At 39.4% G+C, this 26,309-nt stretch overlaps 2 protein-coding genes across 2 annotated transcripts in view; one reads left to right on the top strand and one right to left on the bottom strand.

Annotated features, from left to right (window-relative positions):
• LOC113424551 (acyl-CoA 6-desaturase-like) overlaps window positions 1-19,921 on the bottom strand; it is a 31,142-nt gene extending 11,221 nt beyond the window's left edge. The window contains exons 1-4 of the mRNA XM_026686299.2: window positions 19,545-19,921; window positions 8,669-8,779; window positions 4,055-4,252; window positions 2,336-2,437 (exon numbers count right to left, since the gene is read on the bottom strand). Coding sequence (XP_026542084.1) covers window positions 2,336-2,437; window positions 4,055-4,252; window positions 8,669-8,779; window positions 19,545-19,751 — 618 coding nt within the window. The 5' untranslated portion in view covers window positions 19,752-19,921. The remainder of the gene's footprint in view (window positions 1-2,335; window positions 2,438-4,054; window positions 4,253-8,668; window positions 8,780-19,544) is intronic.
• Window positions 19,109-26,309, top strand: part of LOC113424550 (acyl-CoA (8-3)-desaturase-like) — a 41,051-nt gene continuing 33,850 nt past the window's right edge. The window contains exon 1 of the mRNA XM_087950644.1: window positions 19,109-19,267. Coding sequence (XP_087806770.1) covers window positions 19,130-19,267 — 138 coding nt within the window. The 5' untranslated portion in view covers window positions 19,109-19,129. The remainder of the gene's footprint in view (window positions 19,268-26,309) is intronic.

Below are 26,309 nucleotides of genomic sequence, written 5' to 3'. Positions count from 1 at the left end.
GCATGGCACAAAGGTAGAATGTGGAATGTATACAGTACTATAGATCACTTAATAGAATTAAAAGACAAGTGTCTGGTTGTTGTTATTTGAGGATTGCAACATTAAAAAAAATCTTTCTGCTAAAATTGCAGAAAGATAACACCTTTTATTAATCCTTTGCCCTTTAGAAATGGGCTGCTAGCCAGAAAACCTTCAGAAGATTAAATATGTTTTTTACACAATAATAAAGCAGAAATAACAATTATTAGAATTGCATAGGCAAAAATATGGGACAACATAGGATCAGGTAACAACCAGCCTATGAACATGAACAGAAAAAATATTGGCATTTACTATGTTACAGATAATTATTAGTTTATATCTTTGCAAGGAAGAATTTGATAGGATCAGCTAATTTTTGAAGAGGTGCTCAAAATGCATAATTGGATCATATGATGCACTTTTTTGTTATAATGGTTCCCTTTTACACAGAAGTTGTTTCATGTATTACTTTTGTTCCAGATGGCTTATTGTTTTTGTGGCTCCTCATGTTCTTTTCAATTCTATATCAGTGGCTTAGAAACAGAAGGACAATGGAAATAGATACTGCATGCTTTCATGATTACAAAATATAATACTCCAAAGTTGGAGGACACCCATTCTTCATCAATTATACAATGACTTTAAAATGTATTCTCTTTCTCCAATTTAAAAAGCTGGATTGCCTACATTAGTTTATGGTGTTTTCTCATTTTGTAATGCTTTCCCCCCCCCAAACAATGCATTTTTTCCAAATAATATGCTTTTGTATATATAATTTTTCCTCATGTACATATTGTAATTTTCAAAGAATTATGAAAAGCAAGAAATTAGGTTAGATTTGATGCATATATCTTTATTAACTATATTGGTATTAAAATACAAAATAAACACCTTCCTTCCATTAAAAGTAAGGGCCTGAATTCAGCTCATTGTGGCTACTTAACTGCATTGTGTTCCTTCCAACTAGATATACATATCCTATATTTCTTGCAGAAGATTTAACCTGACCCCAAGAATATCTATAGACAATTGTTAATAGACCAATTGCATTGACAGAGCTGTCCTCTATGAATTGAACTAATGTTCCATAAAGCCATCGAAGGTAATAGCCATTAGGGTTTGTGATTAAAAATTCTACAGAATAGAATAGAATAGAATATATTTTTTTATTGGCCAAGTGTGATTGGACACACAAGGAATTTGTCTTGGTGCAAATGCTCTCAGTATACATAAAAGAAAAGATACATTTGTCAAGAGTCAAGAATCATACGATACAACACTTAATGATAGTCGTAGGGTACAATAAGCAATCAAATCATACTAGGAAACAGTCAATATAGATCGTAAGGATACATGCAACAAAGTTATAGATAGCATAGAATAATTATAGAATAATGATAGATAGTCCTATTTAGCAACTGAATTATGCAAATAGACTCTAAACAAGTTGCCAATCCCAATTGTGACTGCTAAATGTGTTATATGGAGATTTTTAAACAAAGCTGTTCTAAGTGTTCTTCTAATCAGTTTAAAATAGATGATTTCTGCTTATTCATTTTGTGCATTCCATGTATTATCATAAAATCACAGAGCTGGAAGTAGCCATAAATTTCATCATCTATCCCCTGGTCAGTGCAGGATCTGGAGAAACATCTCTGAGAGAAGAACATGCAGCTTCTGATAGAAGGTCGCTAGTAAAGAAGAACCACATGTTGTAGCAATCTGTTCTATGGGTTATTTAGTATGATCAGGAAGTTAGTCATCCTGATATTTAGCTTAAACTCCTTCCTTGTAACTACAGCTCCTAGCATCTCTCATTGTTGGCATGTGCCCTGTTTTGTCGTGCCTTTAAGAGTTTATTGACCATTACTATAATTAACTTATCCTCAAGTAGCTCTTTCAGCTTTGGTTTCTGAATTATAAATTCTTCCCATGCAAATGGAGATTAAGTTGGACCTGGCTAAAATGGTGACATGATAATTGCAAAGAAAGGTATGCTTTGTCTTCTTTAATACTGTTTAGGATCTATGAATGCTAGCTACCAACATACAATTCTCAACACAAACTCTTTTAAAATGGATTGCTTATTTCTTATTCAGAAGCAAATCTGGAAAGCATGATTGTAGAATTTAAGAGTGAAATATAATCCACCGGTTCTCTAAATTTTCCTGAATTGGGAAGCCCATTTCCTATGAGTACCTTCTATCATGGTTATGTGAAAGGCCTAGAGTTGTTTCAGAAATGAGTGAGCAACATAGCATCATTAGATCTTGATGCGGTTGTTCTATTGTAATTTGACAGGCATAGGCCTTACCTTCAAGTGACCAATCACAAACTTATGAACTATATGGTTCCATACAGACTTCTGAAATACAGAGAGATGTCCAAAGTCATGCTGCAACCACCCAGCCTGGGCCTGGGAAGAAAAAAAAAAGGATTAAGGAGTGCAAAGATACTTTTGAGATGGCACAGTGGGCATCTCACCATCCATGAGTTGCACATCTAGTCTCTTCACCTAAATTTGAACTACAAAAACCAGAACTTAATAAACCTAAAAAACTGCAAAGTTCATTCCTTCCCTAAAAAGAGGAGAGGAGAATTCCACCCCTGCTCCATACAGTAACATCATACAACTGATCTACATCTTACCTTCCATTTTAATTAATGGGACAACTGACTAAATTAAAGTTGCCCACTCTTTGGTTTGTACAAAAACACATACATTTATACATGTTTTCCACTCAGAATTCTGTATGCTTTTGTGGTTGAAACAAAATGAATTCAAACACCACATTGCCAGCTCATAACCCAAAGAAGTGGGTCCCCAAAGTTACTTTTAGTAGAGCTACAGCAGCCTCTGTCAATGGTTTTCGAGAGAAGGATGTTTGGAAAGTTGCTAACAACAATCTGTTAAGCAACATTCAGTAATGCTTCTCCAATATTACAACTGTGTTCAAAGGAAAGGTAGTCCTTGATGTATGACCACAATTGGGACTCGGATTTCCATTGTTATGTAAAGCAGTTGTTAAGTAAGCCTAATTTTTACAACCTTTTTTGTCACAGTTGTTAAGCAAATCACTGCAGTTGTTCAGTGAATCACAAGGTCATTAAGCAAACCTGACTTCTCCTATTGACTTTGCTTGTTGGAAGCCAGTTGGGAGATCACAAGTGGTGATCACATGACCCCGGGATGCTGCAACCATTGTAAATATATGCTAACTGCCAAGTACCTGAATTTTGATCATGTGACTATGGAGATGTGGAGATAGTGCAAGATCTGGTCATAAGTCACTTTATAAAAATACCAATGTAGCTTTGAACAGTTGTTAAATGAATGGCTGTAAGTCGAGGACTACTTGTAGATGTTTTTCCATTTAAATATTTTTTCCATAATGCAGAAATCTCTGCATTTGGAGTGACTATCCAGTACCTGACCAGCATCTTGTTACTGCCTCTTTCCTTACTCTGGAGCAGATCTGTGATTTCTGCATCTCCTCCTCCAGTTTTCCTGCTTCTGCCCAGACTCTCTTGCTTCCCGGCCTTCAATTCTTAAATTGAGATATTAAATAGTGCCAGTGGCTTTCTATGCAACAGTTGCAAGCTGATTTTCAGTCATTAACACTCAATTGTGTGGAACACAGGATATTTGGTTGTCATTACTCTAGGTCTGGGCAGTGATGAGACCTAGTAGGATTTTCTTTTAGTGGGATTTTCTTTTTTTTTCTTTTACTTGGCAAAAACCAATTTAAAAAGTGGGGTGATAAGTTCAATCAGTTTGCAAGTCAAAAGCTGACAGTTTGCAACTATTTGGGGTGAGAGCAAAAATAATAATAATTTTGAGAACAAATCATCTTTCGAATAATGACTAATTGATTTTAGTTTCTTGAATTATAATTTGTGTCACTTTCCCCACCAAAAAGCACAGTCACCTAGAAGTTTAAGTAACTTGCACATTTATTTAAAGAGTTCAATGACAGATGAACGTTGTGACCAAGCATAGATAACTTTCAGTATTTAGCAAACAAAAACTCACCTGAGAGACTGTGAGGATGATGGAAAGGACAAAGGTTATGCTCCAACTTGTCCCACAGTATGATACCATTAACCAAGCCAAAACTTCCATCACAATGATGTGAATCAAATAAAGGGAGAAAAATATAGGATTGGATTTGAATAGCTTCATGTCCTCTGCTGTCTTTCTCAGGGCACGAAAATCTTCTACTAGCTGAGGCTGAAAAGAAGAAAAAACAAGATATTGGATGTTTTATACTCAAATGGGCAGCTTTACTTTTAAGCACTACACAATCTTCACCCTGCTAACCCTTCTCTCTCAGGCCAATGCTGAATTTCACGGATTCAGTGCTTGATTGTGTAGCAAGATTTCTATATAATTTTCTGCTTTAATATATCTACTTCAACTGCCCTGTAAAATAATTAAACACCATACTATACCACACCACATCATAAACAGCCAATTTGTGTAGCATTTGAAGCTCCTGTTTAGAAATAGCTGACTGTGGGTTCTAGTCCCCCTCTTAGGCGTGAAAACTGGCAGGGTGATTTTGGGTCAGTCATTCTCTCTCAGCCCTAAGAAACCACTTCTGAAAAATGACAAACCAAATCTGAAAAACCTTGCCAAGGAAACTGCAGGACTTGTCCATACAGTTCTGAGAATTGGACACAAACTGAACAGAAGGGAAAAAATATTAATATTGATTTAGTGGTTAAGGCACTAAGCTAGAAACCAAGAGACTGAGCTTTAGTCCTGTTTTACTCATGAAAGCTAGCTGGGTGACTTTGGCCCAGTCACACTCTTTCAGCCCAATTCACCTCACAGTGTTGTTATTCTGGGGAAAATAGGAGGAGAAAATATGTTCGTCACCTTTAGTTATTTATAAAAATTATACAGGTGGGATAAAATATGATATCATGATATGATATATGGTTTATATATGATATGATGTAAAATAACACAAAACATATTATACGCATCCTGATTCTCCAAATGCTACATTCTAGATCCAAGGATGCACAGAACACAGAGTTCTACTTTTTATTTCTGAACTCTTCTTGACTTTAGTGTGGGCTGCTAAATGAAAGCTCAATATTTTTTTAATTATTTTTTATTTTTAAAGTTTTATTAAGTAAATTATTAAAAACACTGGACGTGGTGTGATCATCCTGACAATCCTGTTTGTCATACATATTATGGCATGGAATACATGTTTTATATTCATTTATACATCTATACATTTATACAGTATTTTCTAATTCTAATCATCCATTCTGCCAACTCTACTTTCTTTTGATTCTAGATCCTTCTAATTCTGGTACTTGGCAGCAAGCTAACCTTGCTGCTGTAATCACATGTATTGAAAGCTCAATAATTTGACATGACAGGTAACTATTTGGTTCAGAGCAGTAAGGATCTTTTGTATCATCCTTCAGATGTAGATGGCACAAATGTAGGGAAGTTTTTTTTTAACATGAGGTCTTTATATAAATGGTAAAAAAATAATGCCTCCTGTGAGATTCTTTGAGTTTCTGCTCATGAAGTTTAGAGGACATAAATACCAAAGTATTTTGCCATTTTAATTGTGGTGGCTGCTGTGGCCATTGTCAGGACTAATTTAATGAGATATAACATGATAAATCTTATGCTTCTCAATATTTCCACCTAGCTGTAGGCTGTAGGAACCAATTAATACCACTTAAGTGTCACCACTCTCTTTGTTTGGTAAGGAATACTGAAAGCATTAATGGAGCATTTGCAGGGTGATGTTTAGACATTGGCTTGTTGTCCTAATTGTAACCTCCAAAAATAGAAAGAGGGAATAGAAGGGCTTTTGCCTGCAACTGCTCAACCAAAGCAGAGGGGCTGAATAATTGATAGCTTGAACAGCTGGGAGTTGTGGGACTCTGAATGGCTGGGAGACAAGGGACAGATGAGAAAGAAGAATCAGGGGCCATTTTTAATGAAGCTACCTTCCAAGTCAGAGTTCAGAAAAGCTTCAGGTTACTAAAGGGCCATGCACAGGTTGCTTTCAGGTAGAAAAACCAGATCCGATCTCATGTGAAGAAGAAGGGACAGGGCTGTGAGCACTTTAGATTGGAAGATGAAAAGGTATTTTAAATCCTGAGAAAGGTGCAGGGATTAAAGAATTCCCAACAGATCCTACATCCTATGTGCCTTCCCAAATTTTTTCTTTTTCTTTTTCATTTGAAGATGGAATATATATGATTGGTTTGATAAGTAGCTAATTGAGAGAAGGTAGGGAGCAAAATCCTAGCAGGTGGAATAAGAAGTGATGAAAAATCCCTGAATATTTACTTCCCTGATAATTCCTGCTTCCTGGTACCACTGTTTCTAACTTCAGCTGCATGCTTAGGCTTGTGTGAGGAGTCGAAGCTTTGCCTCAGGAAAGATCATACTTCAAAAGCAACATAACAGTCTTTATCAAGGTGTTTCATATCATCTTAAAGCCTCAATCAACAGTTGAGATATAGAAATAAAATTTTGCACATGTTATGAATGGACAAATGCTGTTGCACTTTTAGTATTGCAACTGGAACTTCCTATTTTAAAACCATCAGAGATCCAGAAGACAGGCTTCTGGATGAAGGATGGCGAGCTAGCACATCTCTGAACAAATAGAGATGATGTCATGGTCTAAAAAGTAAAAACTGTGAAATAGAGCAGTTCAGTGGTGGAATTCATTTTTTTTTACTACCGGTTCTGTGGGCATGGCTTAGTGGGCGTGGCAGGGGAAGGATGCTGTAAAATCTCTAGTCAGAGGTGGTATTTGCTGGTTCTCTGAACTACTCAAAATTTCTGCTACCGGTTCTCCAGAACTGGCCAGAACCTGCTGAATATCACCTCTGGAGCAGTTCCATGGAAGTGAATACATGTAGCTCAGACTGGAATCTTTGTGTTTACTGCTTGTTTGTTTACAGATGTTTCATTGTCCAACAGAGTAACACCAGTGCTAGTGAGTATGGGATTTGCTCCCTGTTTATATAAGTCCCCTCAGTGGGGATGTGATTTTCTCCTTGGTAGTTCCTTGATTAAGGTATTGTTTCCTGCAAGATTGCTTGTCTAGTGTTGTTTGTCTAGTGTTAATGCTTGTCTGGGCATTGGTTGTTGGAGAGGAAGTATTCTTGTCTTTTTATTTCCATCTTAGTCTTTTTATTGTCTCCTTTGAGTGGTATGTAAGTATAGCTTAGCTCTATCTGTCTATTTATGATAGCTTATCTAGTGATTTGTTTGAATGCCAAACTTCTAGGAATTGCCTAGTATTTTTGGATTTAGCTTGCTCTAGGATGCTCACAGTTTCCCAGTTGAAACTGGTTGAGTACCACTGGTTGAGTGCCACCTCTCCAGAGGTGGGTTGTATTTTTGTTGACAAGGGGTTCACTGGTTGTGAGCGTGCATGCACACACGCCACTTTGGGGCTGCAACGCAGCTTCAGACAGGCAGCTAATAGACTCAGGCAGCTCCGGGGAGTACAGCAGGGCAGCATGGAACTCACCTGGGCAGCCTGGGCGGGAGAAAAGTTAGTTATTTTAGGGAAAGCATAGCACAAGGGTGGGTGGATGAGCCCAGCCAGAGATCACAGCAAGGAGTTTGCCCGAACCTCGCCGACCATCCAGCAGCCCACCACTGAACCTCTCCAGATAAGGACAGGAGAGCACCTACTGCTTTATTGGATTTACAAAAGAGGTTTGCTGAAACCTCAAAGAAGCCTTTGAGATGGGAAAAAATGACAAGATATTAAATCCAATGATAACATCTAATCAAATTAAAGATCAAAATTGGTAGAGACAAAAGGAAGAAGTACAAAGTTGGTTTCTTTGACCAAGGTTAAAATAAGACATTTCTATAAAATTCTGTGAATCCTTTACATACATTTTGCTGACCCTGATTTATGAATTTGCATGTGGATAAGGGAAGAAGAGATATGTATGCAATCTTATAGAGATTGAACATTACTAAATTTGTTTGTTCTTGTGATGAAAAGTGGAAGTCATTTCTTTAAATATTTCTTTTCTCTTATCTTGCTTTTTTGCTTATTTTCTTTTCTCTTGCAGTTTCTATTCTTTATTTTTCTTTTCCTTTCTGAGTTTAGTTTGCATTGTCTTTTATGGAGGAGGAGGAGGGGGGAATAGGAATAGGAGGGGAAGCAAAAGAGGGAGGGGGAAGAGGAAGAGGAAGAAGAGGAGGAGGAGGAAGAAGAAACATTTGGCTTTTCCAAAGATTGATTCTTTTGAATCTTTATTAAAATGAAGCACCCCTTCAAAGATTTGCACAACTCTATTGGGTTAAATATCTTAGACATAATACAAATGCTTTATGCATGGGTTTCCTTCAGCATATTTTGTTGCCTGAGTGGAATTCAGCTAGTAATAGGTAAGGAGACACAACAATGTATTCCCAACTTAAGGCACTTGCAATTTCTTCAGTATCTTATCTTGGTCTTCAGTTTCTCTGTTTTGTTACTTTCTTTTCCACTTTATTTTCTTGCTGCCCTATTTTTAACGTCAATGCTTCTCTCCCCTTCTCTCTTACAGATGCTTCATGTGATGCCACTTCCTTCAGGCTCTTTTTAGTCTTGCTATGTAAAAGAAAGGGAAGCCATCTCTTACTTACATTCTTTCCTCTATCTTGGCTGGGTTCTCCTGGAGCAAGTTCTCCGATTAATAATGGCTTAAGAAACTTCTTTGCAAAGGTGATATCTGGATGAAAGGCCCGAAATGCATCCTGAAATTAAAAAAGAAGACATGGATAAGCATTGATATCCTAAAAGACTTTATATACATTATACCTCTGACATTCATTTCTGATTCTCCCTTCTGACTGCAACTATTCACTATGAATTATTTACCCTTATAAAAAAGTGAGAAAGTACAGACTGAAACATAGTTAGAGTTGAACCATCTAGAATGACTTATTAATTCTCATTTGTAAACCTGGCTGTATGATAGTGGTCTTCCCTTGTTATTCCCCTTTTCCAAAGTAAAGTTTCTTTATATGCAGTTTTGGCCTAGTGCAGGGGTCCCCAAATTTGGCAACTTTAAGACTTGTGGACTTCAACTCCCAGAATTCTGGGAGTTGAAGTCCACAAGTCTTAAAACTGCCAAATTTGGAGACCTCTGGCCTATGGTTCGGGAAGCTGGGCTGTCAACTGAAATGTTGACATTTTGCAGCCCAAGTACCACATGACTGGGTAAGCTCCCTTTCTTGACTCAGCTGCTGCCAACCTAGCAGTTTGAAACATGCAAATACAGTATGAGTAGATAAATAGGTAGCACTTCAGTGGGAAGGTAATAGTGTTGCATGAGGCGTGCGCCTCAGCATATAGTCATGCTGGTCACATGTCCAAGGAAACATCTTTGTCAAAGCTGGCTCCCTTGGCTAAGAAGTGGGGATGATCACCCTTCCCCCTCCAGAGTTAGACACAACTGAGCTTTTTATGGACATTTGGCGTCATTATTTTAAAATGGGATTTCTCATCGAAGCCTTCCTCATGTACAGAAATGCATGACTGCTAACCTAGCCTAAGTTGTGTAATACACACACACACATACACACACAAAACAGTTTTTTAAAAGAAAGTCTTCCATTATATTTTATTCTTTTTAGAGAAGAACCGAAGGGGCAAGGTTAAAATGACAAGGATCATCAAATAGCTGAAGAGACGTGGGCTTTCAGGTAAGGATTAGCCTATTGATCACTTAGTTTTGAGAAATGCTTTTAAGAAAGGAACAATCTGGAGGAAAATTAGTCCTTTTTACCAGATCAATAACTTGAAGGAAAGAGTAACTCTGTATTGTCTTTGCGGAGAAAGCTGAATTATTTCTTTCCTTCCAGAAATAACAGCAACATTACACGGGTGGTTTTTTTCTCAGTAGGAGTTGAATTTGAAGGTTTCCCCCCTACCTTTTATAGGGTAAATGAAAGTCCCCCTCCTCTCTGTCAGGAGTCCACTTTTCTTGAAGGCAGCAACTTTAATATTTTTTGCTGAAATCCAGCTGAAGCTCAAAATTTCCCTCTATTTTCTCTGAATATGGAACAATTTGGAAAGGAGGTATCATCGGATATATACCGGTGGGCTACATGTGTATACATTTATGCACACACACACACATTATATAGAGAACATACCAAAGAGTTTTAGTCTTTAAGAGTACCAGATCTTGGGAGTTCCGGTTGACATCACGGCAGCAATGGCTGGAAAATAGCGGAGCCCCATTGGGCTCCATGAAATGCAGCTGGCAACTGCTTGCTGGGAGACCCTACAGGTTAAGCCACCCTGGAGGCATGGTGAAGAAAGGAGAGGGGCTTCGTCGATCGCAAGGAAACCTCAGTTTCCTCCCTGATCTGAAGAAAGCTCTCCCGAACAGCAGCAGGGACTATGGCCATTTTGGTCTGTCACAAGCTGGAACAACCAGGACATTAAGATCTTATGCTGGAGCAGTGCATGGACAGAGCAGTGAAACTGGGTGAGATAACTTCTAACTCCTACACCAAAGATTTAACCCAAGCAAAAATTATAAAAAAAATAACCTCCAAATAGTAAAAAGCGGTTATTGGATTTATTGAGAAGGAGTAAAGGCTAAAAATTAGAGATTAATTAATTAATTAATTGATTAATTAATTAGAGACTAAAGATTAAAAATTCAGATGCAAAAGAAATATCCTTTAAATTTCAAACTAGGAAAAGACTGGAAATAATTGAACAACTTGTGAAAAGTGACTATTGGGAGAAATTGCTTTTCTAAACTTTATTTTTAACTCCCCTGAATGGATGATAGGCAGCTGTTTTGATTTTTATACTGTGGAATTGGTTTACGGTTGGAATTGGGAGTGGGAGAGCCATCTACTGGAGGAAGAAGATTACTGCAATGTGATAAATTTGAAGGAAAGTGCTGAAAGGAAAAACAACAACAGCTGGAAACTATTTGACCTTGACTTTATCATTGCAGACAATTAGGAAACCTGGAAATATTTACCAAGCTGTCTGAAAATGTTTGAGGCAATTTGAACTATAAAAATTAAAACCTTATTGAATCGTTCATTGAAAGAAGAGAAAAAGAAGAAGAAAAGATAAATAAAACTTTAAAATTTGGACAATTGGGAAGGAGTAAACTGGAAATTACAAAGACTGTAAAGTAAAATTTATACCTTCTAAGGACTAGAAGCCCAGAAGTTTTGGAGGAATAATTTTGGGATTGGAAAATTTTATTAATGATTTACTCTTTTGGAGTTTTTAGATATTGGGATACTGGAATATTAAAGATACATGAGTAATTTTTAATATATTAACCTGGTTCAAAATGATTCAACAGGAGACAATAGAGTTCTATGAAGAAATGCTAATGATGGTTAAAAGTTTTTGTGAAAGTATGACAAAGAAGTATAAGGAAATGAGGGGATCATTTAACAATAAAGAAGTGAGTGTAGAAGACCCTCAACAATGGTGGGAAAAGATGAATAACATATTCAGGTAACAGATGAGAAATTAGAAGAAATGGGGGAGGAGACAAATCAAAATAAGCTACAAAAAAAATAAAAACAATGAAAAGACAATAACAATAAATACTAAGAATCAAGAAGACAATCCCCTAAAAGTTTAATAGTATAGAGAAAAAAAGGAGAACTTCCCTAAAATAATGGAAGGTATATGGATGGGTATCCAAATGATGCAGCAAAAGGAGATAAGGGGAAAGGCAGAAGGAACACTCAGTCTGTGTAGAAATGTTAGAAAGAAATATAGGATCCCAAGAGAGAAATATAAAAGAATCAGTAAAAAATCAGTAAATGATGGAATTCTAAAAAGGCCGAGAGATGATGGGTAGAGACATAAGATTTTGTAATACTATGATTGTATTAAAAAGTAATGGATAAACTGGGAAAATAGCAATACATAATGTAGATAAAAATAGAATTTATTATAACCATAAATATATCAGGTTAGGAGATGGAAGACTCTGATTAAGCATACCCAAATGTACTATCATGATTAACAATGGGTAAAAATATATTGGAACTCTTAGTTTTTAGGATTACAAATTCAGGGGACTCAGAGATATAATCCCAGGAGCGATTAAGTTTTATTAATAAGTGTTTTTTTATTGGTGTTTATAGAAAATTGAGATTTTGGAAACATGGTAGATTTTGAGTAATATTTTAAATACTAAAATATTGATGATTTAATAGGGGGTCAACAAACAGATTTTATGAAGAAATGTAATTGATGTTCAAATATAGTATTTTAAAGAGAGAATAATATTGTTTAAAGATAAAGAGGTGAATATGGAAGAACCTCAACAAGGGGAGGGGTACAAATTGGAAGTTAAAACCATGTATAAGTAATTGTATTAGTATTGTCAGCACTGTGTAAAAAATGTATTGTCCCACTCATTACACTGTCCACAAATTATGTTGGTTGTTAAAGAAAAACTGTAAATAAAACATATACCAAAAAAAGAGAGCACTAGATCTTGGGAACATCTTGGGATTGTCATAACCGAAGGACATTTAATTAAATTTGTTAATTCAGGATATGCAAATGACTTCCAACTTGGATTTAAAGGGAGGCCAAACAATTCATGAAAAATAAGCCTATCAATAGCTGCTAATTATGGCGAGACTATATTCCCCCTATTATTAGAGGCAGGGTGCTTCTCTTTATAGAACTCAGTGACAGATACTAGTGGAGCATGGCTGTTTTCAAAATGTATGATCAGACCTGGTTAGTATTTGAACGGGAAACCATCAGGGCAACAGGACAATGCAATCAGACTTAGGTATTGCATACAAAATTATACGTAGTAATGTTTTACCAGTAAATGACTTTTGTTGTTTTAATCGCAATAATACGCACGTTAACAACCACTTTAAACTCCATGTAAATCTTTCTAAACTTGACTGTAAAAAATATTATTTCTGTAATAGAGTCGTCAAAGTCTGGAATGCTCTACCTAATTCAGCTACACATTTTCAGAGTTTCAGTCACAAATTGACTTCCATGGACCTTACATCACACTTAAGTGGTTACTAGAGGGGGCGTGCATAAGTGCACTAATGTGCCTATCGTCCCTGTCATTTGTATTTGTATTTTTTTATTCTTGTTCTCATTTTTGTTTGACAAATTCTATTAAATAAATAAATAAATAGACTGGATTTGAAAATTAAAAAACAAAACAAAACAAAACTATGGGGCTACTACTACAAAAGAGATGACTGCTTGGGGAGGCAGTAATGAGGAAATTCTCTACATCTCTGCAATTATCTTGAGTCATCTGGCACTTTGCAGACCAGTAGGGTTAACCCAATGAAAGAAGGCAATGGCAAATCATTTGGAGGCTGTTGCCGAAGAAAACCACAGTAATATGTCCATGTAATTAGCAGGAGTCTCAAGGGAGTCCTAATGTTTTCATGCTTCTTAAAAATAGTTGTTAAGGAACACCCCTGGGAGAATATTACTACATTCATGTTCTGCAAATGGGCTTCTAAAACCATACATAATAACTGGCTTCTGTGGAAGCTGAATGAACAACCAAAGGGAAACGCAGAAACATTCTTTTTCTATTAGCTGAAAACTGTGGTAGAAACTATAATGGTATTCCTTGACTCATAGCCATTCATTTCGCAAATGTTCTGAGTTATAACATCAATGAAAAAAATGACTTATGAATGGTCTTTTCACTTAGGAATGTGGCAGCACCTCCAGAATCGCATGATCACCATTTGCAACCTCCCCAGCCAGCTTCCAACAAATAAAGCCAATGGGGGAAACCAGTTTAACTTAATGCAGTGATTCGCTTAACAATCAGGACAAAAAGCAACTGGGAGCAACTCACTTAATAACAACAGTCTTGCTCAGCAACAGAAATTCTGGTCCTCAGTTGAGGTTGCAAGTCGAGGACTGCATGTAATATACTTGTTCCAGCTTTCTGTCTATGCAGCTGGGTTTCTCCCACTTTGATTGGCTGCAGCACTTCAAAAGAGAGGATTCTACAACCCTGTTACATGCTTATTTTAGCTAGAGATGCCAACTTTGGATATGGGATCCCTTGTATGCCATGCTCAAATATAAATACTCCTAGCAGCTTCCCACTGAACTGTTTTATTTGATACAATGAAAAACCTGCATCCTCCATCAATGTCATCGTACTGTTTGATGTACTGATTCATTTTCAGAGATTACATGCAAAGGAGGGTTCCAGAGGTGGTATCTAGCAGGTTCTGACTAGTTCTGGAGAACCGGTAGTGGAAATTTTGAGTAGTTTGGAGAACCAGCAAATACCATGTCTGACTGGAGATTTTACAGTATCCTTCCCCTGCCATGCCTACCAAGCCATGTCCACAGAACCAGTAGTAATTTGAATTCCACAACTGGAGGGTTCCCCTTTTCCCAGTCCCCCTTTTCCCAGTCCCCCTTTTCCCCCCTACAAGACTGATAACCATTATTCAGGGGACAACATTGGATTTGATATTTGCATGGCTGAATTCGCATTTCAACTGCGAGAGGATTATGGTGGAAGTGTAAGTAACTGTGAAGCAGATATATTCTTTGAGACATCACCCTCCCCCCACTTCCATTTAGCTCACTAGTAGCTTTTCTTTTTAAAAAATCTTTTTCTTCTTCTTAGATTAGTATACTCAGAAAAGACCCTTCTTCAGTCAACCTCAAATAGATGTCGGGACAGCTGGTCTGGAAACTGGAAGTCTGGCAGAAAGAAGCTATGGAGGCCATGAAGCTATGAGTCAGAGAATTGTTCCCAGCAACTTCATATAAAAGATTCTCAGGCAAGGCAGCAAAAGAAACAAGTCTTTAGCAGATCAGAATGGCCTTTGCAAAAGATTACTGGACAGCATTATTTAGAGCCAGAGAAAATATATTCTTGAAAAGTTACCATTAGGGCCTAATACCTGGATCTTTTGCTAGTGGACTAAAGGATGTGGGAAGTTTGTTAGCAATGTATTCTAGGAACTTCAGCCAATGCATTCTCTATTTCTGCTGCGTTTTAGCACTTGCGTATACCATAATTTGCTTCTAACAGGGCATACAGGAGTTATTGTTACAATCCTGCACATTTGATTATTTTTTTTAAGCAAAGAAAAGGTAATTAATAATAAGCATGGGTCTCCTTAAGAGCCATAATACCCTGGGGTCAAATGTGTTCTTATGGACAGGCACTAGGGAAGAAATGATCAAATTTCTACTTCCCTGAAGGATGGAAGATGAAAGGAACAAGCCTGCATGGATTGGATTTCACTAGTGAAAGAAAATTGGTTCCAGCACAGGATCTTGCAGCTGGCCATCAGAAACTTCAAGACTTCACATTCCTTGGCATTGTGTTTTTAAACTGGGTTCCAAGGAATACCAGTTCTCTGTGAACAACTTACAGATGTGCTATGCAAGTGCAGGTGACATCCAATGGCCAGTTTGAAGTGTGGCCCTTCAGGCTGGGTGCCCAACTAGCTAATAGGTGTTCTATCTGTGATCTCCATCTGTAAGACATACACACCCAGGCAAATGGGCTGTGCAAAGGAAAGCCAGGTACTGAATTTACCAAGTATCCTCTTATTTATTTTGAAAGTAACAGTCGAGATATTCCTCTTTAAAAAAAAAACTGGTGTTCCATGCTTTTGAAAAATTGAAGAAACCCTATTATAGGGGAGCATTGTCTACTTGCTTTGCTGTCTTTTAAACTGCATATTTATTTAAAAAAAATAGTCTAGTCTAGTTTAATCCTAGAGTTATGATTCTACCGTATTAAGTTAAATGAAGAAGGAAGTGTGGTAGCTCATGAGGTTAGGATGGTGGGCTGATGATTGGCAAGCTTGAGTTTGAGACCCAGTTGCTGCCATGGGTGGGGGGAGAATTCCCGCCATATGCTCCAGCTCCGGCCTACCCAGCAGTTCATCAGCAAGTGACTGCAAATAGATAAATGGATTCCACTTTGATGGGCAACTTAATGGGGATGTGAAAGAATCTTTTCAACCCAGAAGTGCATTGGTGCTCTGACACAATTGTAGCAGCAGTAGTTAAATTAACATATTCCTCAACAAATGTATATAGGATTGTACATTGCAAAATAACTTGCCCATCCAAAAGGAAAACAGTCTTTTCCGCAATCCTCTTCTACTGTTAAAAACACTGAAATGGAATACAAAGGATCTGTTTTAAGAAGCTTTGGATCCTTGGATTACACACATAGTTTAAGTGACAAGCAAGCAACATTATTAGTATTTCATAATCCATTTAAGGACATGCAGCTGCTGTTGCTGCTACATACCCTTCATGTTTATGGCAAGCCATATTGCAAGCACAAAGGCTGATAAAGGTGCCTGCAGGGTATACTAGACCTCAAAGATGGCTAGCACCAGTCATACAGATTCTGTTAAATGCTGACTATCAGCAGAAGTCTGTTGCTTCCTCACCTGTCTAAAGGGACTCTTCCCATTATATTTTATGAGTCACTCTCTCCCTGTGCACTTCAGCTTGCATTTCTGCTGCTATCAATCAACCTCGATCATGGGCTCTAAGCTCACTGTGTGTCTTGCCCATTTCTACGCATCCGGCCAAGATCCATTGTTATTATCTGGATTATCCTTGAGTCAACTCTCATGTTTCTTTCTTTGACTATTTGCTTTGTTATGACTAGCAGACCCCTCAACATCTAGGAGGAAAAAGGGAATAAATCTGATGTCAGGAAAGTACTGTTTTAATTTCAGGACTCTGAACCTCAAAGATGGTTTGATAGAATTAAAAGTTGCATAAAAAGTGTGTGAACTATTGGCTGCTTTAATTAATATTCGGTTCCTTGACAGAAAGCATCTTCCAACTGAAGGGAGAAGGTGGAAACTTTATGTCATCCTCTTCTGACAGCCTCCATCCCAACTCCTAAATGGTTACACTGGAGTCAGAATTGCAAGAGCGAGGAAGAATCTTTCCCTTCCCAATTGGGCCAATTAGAAGCAATTTTTACCCTGAAATTCTCAACAAGCTTAGTTGATTTAAAAAAAAGCCTTATAGTATTGGATTAGTGGGGCTTATTTATGAATGACCGTGTTTATGAATAAATATGTTGTTAAATTTTCATCTGAAAAAGAGAATAGAAAGCAGAAAGGCCAATGCCCATTTTACTTTTCTTAACCAAATAATCAAACTGGGTTAAAAACTATTTTATCTCCTTCTAACAAATATAAACAATGCATAAATCTTAGATTCCAGGATTTGTACGTGATAGAGGAGCAGGAAGATTTTAATGTATCAATAAGGTGGAGTTTGCTTTAAAAAGACGACAAAAGGCAGTGAAAACTGTCCCTTTGAGATTGCTAAATCATTGGGAAAATAGGATTAGCAGCTGCCCCATAGTTTATGAGGGGAACCATTCGCCTTAAGAAGTCCACATTTTGTGGACTCCATCACATACCCAAAAGACTGTTTTTCTATCATTCATGTTTTGCTTCCCCCCACCACCTGCAAAAGTAAGGAAATTGATACAATATCATTCTGCAAGAGAACAGCAGCTATGTCTACCCTTATCACTTTCAAAAAACAAAACCCCCAAGAATCCTTGGATTCCCCTCAATACACAATGCCCCTCCCCAAGCTTAAACTGTTAGCTTGTGCTCATCTAGTGACAACTTTGCATCATTGGACATTAACTCTTATGGCTTCTGAAGGGCAAAATATTTTTTAAAACTCTTATCCTGACCAGGCCCCAAAGGGTTGTCTATTAGGGACATCTTGTGATGAAAAATTGCTTCCTTCCTAGAAAGCAATGACAGTATGTTTTTTAAAAAACCCTTTTTGTTCTACAGAATTCCATGGTTCAGACCTTTTAGCTCACAGTGTTTCAAGTTTTTAAAAATGTTGCCTTAGAAAGCAACATTTAGCTTGAAACAACAGAGACAATAGAACCAACCTCTGTGTGCTTCACAGGACCGATACCATAGACAAGCAGAACAAATGCGGTATAAATTGTAGTATAGAACAATTTGATAACTACAGTTGCAGATTGGTGGATCATCTGGACCAAATATATTTAATATGACACTGTTGCAAACTCTTGGAGGGGCGGAATAATTGATGAACTTGACTCCATCTTCTGATATCCTCCCTCCTCTTCACCATCATTTTAGTCTTTGAAGATTCAACTGTTTTGAAAAGATATGGATTTCTGGAACAACACAACATTCCACAAAAACTTTTACGGTGGGTCAATCCCAATGCTGACAGCATAGTTCTGGCTAACAGTTTTCTTAATTCTACTGTTGAGAAAGTAGAGGAAAAACTTAAAAAGAGCTGATTGGGAATAAGATGGTCTCTCTTTATATGGAGGAGGAGGAGGAGGAGGAGGAGGAGGGGTGATGGTGGTGGTAAAATAAATGCATGAGTCCACTCACTAAGCTACAAACATGTTCTGGCTACTCAGGCTTCTAGACAATGAATGGCTCTCTTAAATAAAAAAGTAAGTGTGAATATATTTAGGAACTAAGAAATAGCAATGCCCTCAATGCTTTTCATGGCCAGGACTACTGAATGCTAACAGTTGGTGTTCCTCTCTCAGGATTTAGTTCCAGGATATAGGAGACAAATTAAAACAATGCTTCTCAGCATACGCAGAGATCCTGTCCTTCAGCTCTCATCACCTCACATTTAGCCACTTAAAGAAGGCTCTACTGTTAGCCTTAAGCCTTTCTTCTTTTCCTCCTGGTAAGTTTGGTGCCAGGTGGCCCCTCGTGGAATGTCATAAGAACCCTGCCAAAATCGGGCTTGGCTGGATCACCTTAGCAGCCGGGCACCTCTTTGGTCTACAAAGCACGGATTCCGTTTGATCCTGGATCAAGCCCCGGTTAGGCTGCGCTTTTGTGGCTTTAGAAACCAACCGGCATCGCAAAAGACGGCCCTGGCTTTGCCAAATTTGGCTGCGTTTTATTGGAAAAGAACTCCGCTACTATTATTGCAAGGAGCTGCGGTGGGGTTTGGTTTTTTTTTGGGTGGGGGGGAGAGATGACGGTGGTGATCCAGGGTATCCAAGGCAACAAGCCAATCCCGAGCAACTGCCGGCCCAGGAGAGGCAGCCGACTCTAATGCTGACCTCGCGTCACCCCGGGATGATCATCTCGGTGCAGGAAAGGGAGAGATGCAAGAAATGGGCGGCCGCGGTTTGCTCCCGGGCCCCGTTTACAAACGCCCGCTTTTGTCCCTCAGCGCTCCCGGACTCTTGGGTGGGAAAAACTCCGGGCCGGCAGGCACTCCAAACCCTCAAAGCAGAGCAAAGCAGCTTCCCCCGCAGTTATAGGGCAACCCCATTCGGCGTGTCCCCACAGCGCGCCAGCCGGAGCGACCGGTTTCCCTGCCCCGCGGCCGCGTTTCTAAGAGCAGCAGGTGAGAGAAAGAGATGGAGCCCCGGCAAGGGACAGGAGCAGCGGGAGCAGCAGCAGCCATTTGCTCCAGGCAAGGAAGCCGCCTCCTCCTCCTCCGCCGCCTGCGAAGAGCACTTACCGTGGCATCTTCGCCGGCGTAGTGACTGATCACGCGGATTCCCCCCGGGTGCCTTTTAACCCACTGGGTGATATTGTACACCTTTCGCTCGATCACCAACCACTTGTCCGTGCGCAGGTTGTGCTTCTGGATCTCCTCCCAGGTGTACGCGGGAATCGGCGCCTCCCGTTCGCCGCATTCTTCGCCTTGCTCCCCGCCTTTCCCCATGGGCGCTTCGGTCTCTTTGTCCTCCTCGTCCGTCTTTTCTCTGGATCCTGCGGGGAGCTGGAGAAAGGGCTGCTCTAGCTTCCCCCACCCCCGACGTAATTCTGCGCCTTTGCTTTGCCCTCCTCCCTCTTTGTCTCTCTCTTTCTCTCTCTCTCTCCCCCCACCCGCCCCCCGCCTTGCCTGGTTCCCAAGCGTGTGAGATTCCCCCGACTCCGCCGCCAGCTCAGAGTGCCCCCTAGGCTGCCGCGGAGGATTTTCCTTCGCCTATAAATCCCCCCCCCGCCAGCGGGGGCCACCTCCGCCTCTCCATCCCCGCGCCAAGAAACATCAAGGAGCTTTCCAGAGTGGATCAGCAGAGCTCCTGCGCCAATCCCCGCTCTCCCCCGGCAAACGGATGGTCCGCCATTGGCTGGCGACCATCTTTCGAAGGTGAAGGCCGGCCGACTTCGGCTTACATTTTGAAGACGAAGCCAGATGGGGCGACGCGATCCGGCATTGACCGAGCCTGCCTTCCAATAAGATGCTGTGCGGAGGCTACCGCCAGGCTCTTTTCGGCAGAAAGAGAGAGATTTTGACGTTGTCTTTGGCTTGCTTCTCCCATTATTATCATTATTATCATTATTACGATTATTACTACTATTCTTATACACCCAGGCGGGTATAAAATCTTTAATTTTAAGACGGCTGGCCTTTAAAGGATGCCTTTCCCCCATCCCCCTTTCGTTGATCCTCTTGTTTTGCTGCCCTCTCATTTTCTATGAAATGAAACGCAATGAAAAAGAAACGGAGATTTCATTTCATTTCTACGATTACTGAGCCATCTCCTCGGAATGCTTAAGTGAATGACAGAGGAGCCCCCCAAAACGGCAGCTTCGCGGCCAGGAGAGAGCTTCGTACCTCCATCGGATTTTTGGATGGGCCGAATACTCCCCCCAAATGCCATTTTACTCAAAAGTCTCACCCGGTCGCCTTCCTTGTTTGTGAAGGAGCTTTAGAGACTATAAGTATGAATTAATCACAAAATGTTGGCGGATCCTATTTTAAATGGCTGATGATCCCAAATTAGTCAGCAGGCTTTCATGGTAGAGATTCTCATTTTGCTGTTACCCAAACGATGCAAAGCTGGAGTAAGAAGCACAGTGTCCCTGGTGGCATTTTTCAATTCTTAGCTCGTTGTATTCTGCACAGGGGCCAGCTGTCCAAATGTCACAGGATGCTTTTTTAAAATGATTTCTTCGCCTAAAAACAAAGCATCACTCAATGGCATCAGTTTCTTATCTAAGACTCCATCACCTGAATCTTGGGAGGGAAGGATGGTTCTGTTTCTTGATAAGGAAGAAGTGAAGATGGGATTGTGGGGTGGGGTGGATGTGAGATAACCAACATTTCCCAATGATAGAAGATGGTCATCAGCTATTCATTTAGGCTGTTTTGCGATGCTGGGATGCAGACATCTTCTAATATACTTTCCCTGCCAGTTCCAGCTATCACCCTTTTAGCTAACTGACTCAAACTTTAATTAGCTTGTTTGTATAATTAGCCTTTTGATATATAATTTGAGACAAATAATAGGCAGGCAGGCAGGCTGGCCATCCATTCCCAGAACAGCAGAGATAGCTGTAGTAAGAAAATTGGGTATCCCTTGGCCAGGATTTTTATTCTGGTAGTGCAGCCATTTCATGACCTTTGAGCTGCATGTCATCCATAAAGCTGGTTGTAAACAGCTTCTACAACCTCTGTAACATCTGGTTTCTGGTATTTGGAACATAGAAGAGGGCAGCTGCCATCTGAGACCCATCCCTGAACATCTGTAGTCACAATGGCAATGGCGATCGGAACAAAGTCTGTATAACCATGAGTGAGTGTTCCAAAGCTGCACTTTAGCTTGTTTGCAAGACAAGTGTGTGTGGACGGGTGGGGAGTGGGGTGGGAACCAGCAACCCTTCCGCTTTTGCTGAATTCTTATATCCCAGAATCTCTGGCTTTCACTCACAGTGGATGTCTGGAAGTTGTAATTCAACATCATAGAGAACCCACAGCCTGAATAGATGACTGGATAGAAAGCTTTCTCCACCAACTCAAAGTGGCTCATATGAGCAAATCTCAATTTTCTCCCCATAATTATCATGTTGTATGGCAGACTGAGCTGAAAGAAAGTGACTAGCCCCAAACCATTCAGTGATTTTCCATAGTGGAGTCCTACATTCAAGTCCTACTTGAATGTAGGACTACTTCATCATAGCTCAGTGCTTCAACAATTTATTCTTATATTTGCTTGTTCTGAAGTGTATCTTTTATAACTGGAGAAACAGGTTCAACTGATTCTGAGCCAAAGAAACTGATTCACCCTCTCCTACTCCTAAATATTCTATTTATTTTCCCCAATATAATGCAATCTTTGTTTCCCATTCAAATATACAAGTACCCATAGAAAATATACTTGTCCATAATCAGCTTTAATTCTTCTATGCACAGGTGTCAGAAAGAGAGAGAGAGATCCCCAGTTTTAGTAAAATAATATACAAATATTCTTGAAGGTCATGCTCAGCTATTTTCTGTATCTGTTTTGTTTCTCTTTTGCAAATTATAAACAATTATTATATGCATTATGCAGCCAGTTTTAGGTGTACAATATAATCTGAGGCACTTTGTGAAGCTTAAGAGATTTGGAATGGATAAAGAGTCTGGAGAAAGACAGTCAGGAACTTTGTGCATGCCACCTAGAACCTAGAGAATGAAAGAAATATTTAAACAATTGTTATTCCTTGTATGAACAGGTCTAAAGATATTTGCTGTTTAGGTAACTTTAGTTCCTCTTCCTTCTCCCGTTACCAGAATGCCAATTGATTTCCATATAATTCTCATGTTGTGTAATAAAAGGGCAATTTTGGCATCACCTTTATTACTAAAATAAACTATGCTTCTGTATACAATAATATTAAATCATTATAATCATAATTGAACAATTGGAGCACCATTGGACACTATTGGCATTAACAAAATCACCATCAGTCAATTTCAAAAGGCAGGTTTACTTGGAACAGCTTACATCCTTCAATCGTATCTGTAACAACATTAAACATCCACATGTGCCTCTCTCAGGTCCTTGGGAAGGACTCAGTAGGCAGACAAAAATGCCAGATCCAGTCTGACCATCTGGCTGATTGTACAATGAACCATAATAATAACAACAACAAAGATGAATCCCTTTTTTCCTGATAGTAGACTAAACATCATTCTCTCCCCGCCCCCCTTATTAATATAGGCTTTTATTTGCTGGGGCTTCTAACATTAAAAAAAAGATTCCTCTTCAAACAATGTACACCATGTTCCTGTTTAGATCTGTGGAGAGGATTCTGCTTATAGGATGACAATGGGATGTGGCACAAAGTGTTTGAAAAGTCACTTCACTTGGGTGAAAGTTTAAACAGAACAGTCTGTCAAACCTGCTCCATGAAATAAAGCAATTATTTTTGCTTTACTACCAATGTTGCTTGACCTTGTTTTCCTCTGGAGCTCTGAAAGCTTTCTTCTGTAGAGCTAGCCTGCCAAGAAAATCCTGATTAGTGCTGGAGAAGAGGCTTCTCCCTTAATGTTGGCAGAGACAGTTCATAGGCCAGTTTCTGCGCATCTAGTTGGCCAATCTGGCCAGTTTCAGATGTGTTCCCAGCATCTCAACTATGCCTCACGGGAGAAAGGGATTACCTTTCTCCCATGAGGCATAGTTCAGAGCACACACCAGAATACCAGCAGACCAGCAACTTTTCAAGCCAAAGGATATGTCTGGACCACATTCCCAATAAATGAGCAGAGTGAAGATAAAAACTAAATGGAAGTTTTATGTTGAAAAGTTTGGCTCTTCAATAATAAAGAGTATTATTATTATCATGGTTCATAATACAGCCAGTGTCCAGACCAGATTTGGCCTTTTTGTCCACCTATCAAGTCCTTCCCAAGGACCAATGATAGGCAGATGTTGTTTGATGTTGTCACAGGATTGAAGCTGTTCCAGGCAAAGCTGCCTTCTGCAATTGATTGATAATGATTTTGTCAATGCCAACAGTGCTCAAATGTTGCTCCAGGTGTTTTGGAATTGCACTCAAGGTGCCTATTACTTTTGATACTATCTTTACTTTCTTTTGCCACACTGTTGTTATTAATTTATAACAGTGTGGCAAAAGAATTACTTAACAATTACTGCTATTATTACTATTTATAATATATTTCATTATATACTATCACATTCTTCAAACTGCATTCAAATTAATCTCATTCATTTATATAGGATTACACTTTAAATATTTAACATTGACTTCTTATAAGATTCAAATTTATCATTTAACAGCCAATTTTCTTGTAGTTCCTGGAACTTCACCTAAGACTTAGAGAGGCACAAATATTTTTTTGTGGTACCACACACATTTCTCTTTGCTTGTTTGTGGTACATCATACTTTCAAATGCTTAGTGGGGACTAACAGAAATGTGGAAAATGTGAAGGGGGGAAAAACTGCATTGCAAACTTCTCTCTTAAAGAGCTAGGTCACATATACCAAATTATACCCCACCCACAACTGTATGGTTGAGCTCAGCTAATCTTCCAATTCAAAATACTGTAAACATCTGAAAACCTTTCTCCAACTTATTGCCTTTCTGTTAACGACCACAGCTCCCTGAGTTGGCCAGCCTAGCTGGGAATGCTGGCAGTTATAGTTTCGACACTCTTAGGGGTTGGGGGAAAAAATCTGAGCCTGGGAATCAGGGATTCAAGCAATAATTCATGATGGAAAGGCAAGTTATGTACCCTTACTCTGGTTAACACTGCCACCAGATTTAGGAGGAGGAGGATTTCCAACTTGAAAATAACATCTAGATTGGATGCCAGAATAGCTATATTGAATTTAGCCATGAAGCACACAAAGGTTGTCAGATTGTACCAAGAGCAGATACTCCAGCACTCTGTGACTTCTCTAGCCTCCCATTGCTTAAAGGTATCCTTAGGCTGTGAACATTATTATGCAGAAGACTAGTTCACCTCATTTAGCTGAGTTTCAGCTTTGGTTGCATCCCAAATAACATCTTTCTGTGGGGCATTCAACTTTGGCCACAGAAAAGAATATCAATTAATTCACCCTATTTTCTTTGAAGCATGGTGCCAGTGGCCAATTAGGCAAAAGGTTACACATTGTAGCAACAGCTTGGGAAATCAGTGCAAACTAGAGTTGCTCTGATTAAAGAAGTGCTCTGTGTCTTGGAAAGAAGGGGAGAGGTGGAAACTGAGAGGGTGGTGTGGGGGAGAAATAAGATGAGAATTACAAATAGGAAAAAGAAGGAAAAAGTATATGGCAGAAAAGAAACAAAAAGATAAAGGAATGAGGAAAATAGATGCTGGCAGGTTTGCTGTTTTTTTTTTTTTTAAATATACAGAGAATCCCCTGCAGCTCAAGTCTCCTGCAGAAATTCAGAGTTATCTATATAATTTAACATATCATTTCCTTTATTTGGAAGAATTAAAATAGTCAAACGTGGTGCTAATTTTGTTAAAAGAGGATTCCCTTTAGAAATTAGCTTAAAGAAGAGATTATTATAGACATTCTCATGTGGAGGCTGGTGTTTTTATATATTTTTAGTTACAAGGTGGAAGAGAAAGGCTGTCCTGCATTGCTTGGTGCAATAATCTTTCCAGGAAACTGAAATGAAATTTAAATAGAAATTAGACTTCTATTTATAGACATAGAAGCACAGAATCATTGGGTTGGAAGGAACCTTGGAGGTCTTCTAGTCCAACCTCTTTCCCATGGAAGGACTTCTCAGATTGTCCCTAGACCAGGGTCTTCAAACTTGACAGCTTTAAGACTTGTGGACTTCAACTCCCAGAATTCCTCCTCCAGTCATGTTAGCTCGGGAATTCTGGGAGTTGAAGTCCACAAGTCTTAAACTTGCCAAGCTTGAAGACCTTTGTCCTAGACCAGGGGTGTCAAACTCAAGGCCCGGGGGCCACATCCGGCCCATGGGGTGCTTAGATCTGGCCCTTGAGGCCATCCTGGAAATAGCAAAGGACTGGCTCATGGTGCCTCTGCCAGCAAAAATGGAACTTGCGAATTCCACCCAAGCTCCATTTTTGCTGGCAGAGAGTTGCAGGAGGTCATCACAACTGAAAATGGAGCTCAGGAGCCCGTTTTCGCTGGCAGAGCGCTTGGCCACCACAAGCGCCCCTGACACTGGTGATGTCATGCTGGCCAGACCCATCCTGGTCACACCCATCCCAGCCCCCCAAGGTCAGACACAACCCTGATGTGGCCCTTAATGAAATCCAGTTTGACACCCCTGTCTAGACCAATAGCTAACCAGCCTTGGCTTGAAAACTTCCAACGGTGGAGCCCCCACAACTCCAGGAGGCAGACTGCCCTTAATACAGGTAGTCCTCAACTTACAACCACAATTGAGCCCAACATTTCTGTTGCTAAGTAAGGCATTTCTAAAGTGAGTTTTGCCTCATCTCACCACTTTTCTTGCCCCAGTTGTTAAGTGACTCATTGCAGCTGTCAAGTTGTTAAGTG

The sequence above is a fragment of the Notechis scutatus genome, chromosome 1, assembly GCF_049901735.1.
Source record: "Notechis scutatus isolate UNSWTSFEM ecotype Mainland chromosome 1, rNotScu1.2, whole genome shotgun sequence".
NCBI lineage: Eukaryota > Metazoa > Chordata > Lepidosauria > Squamata > Elapidae > Notechis > Notechis scutatus.
The sequence above is the reverse complement of the archived record's forward strand: the minus strand, read 5'-3'. Positions and strand labels throughout refer to the sequence as shown.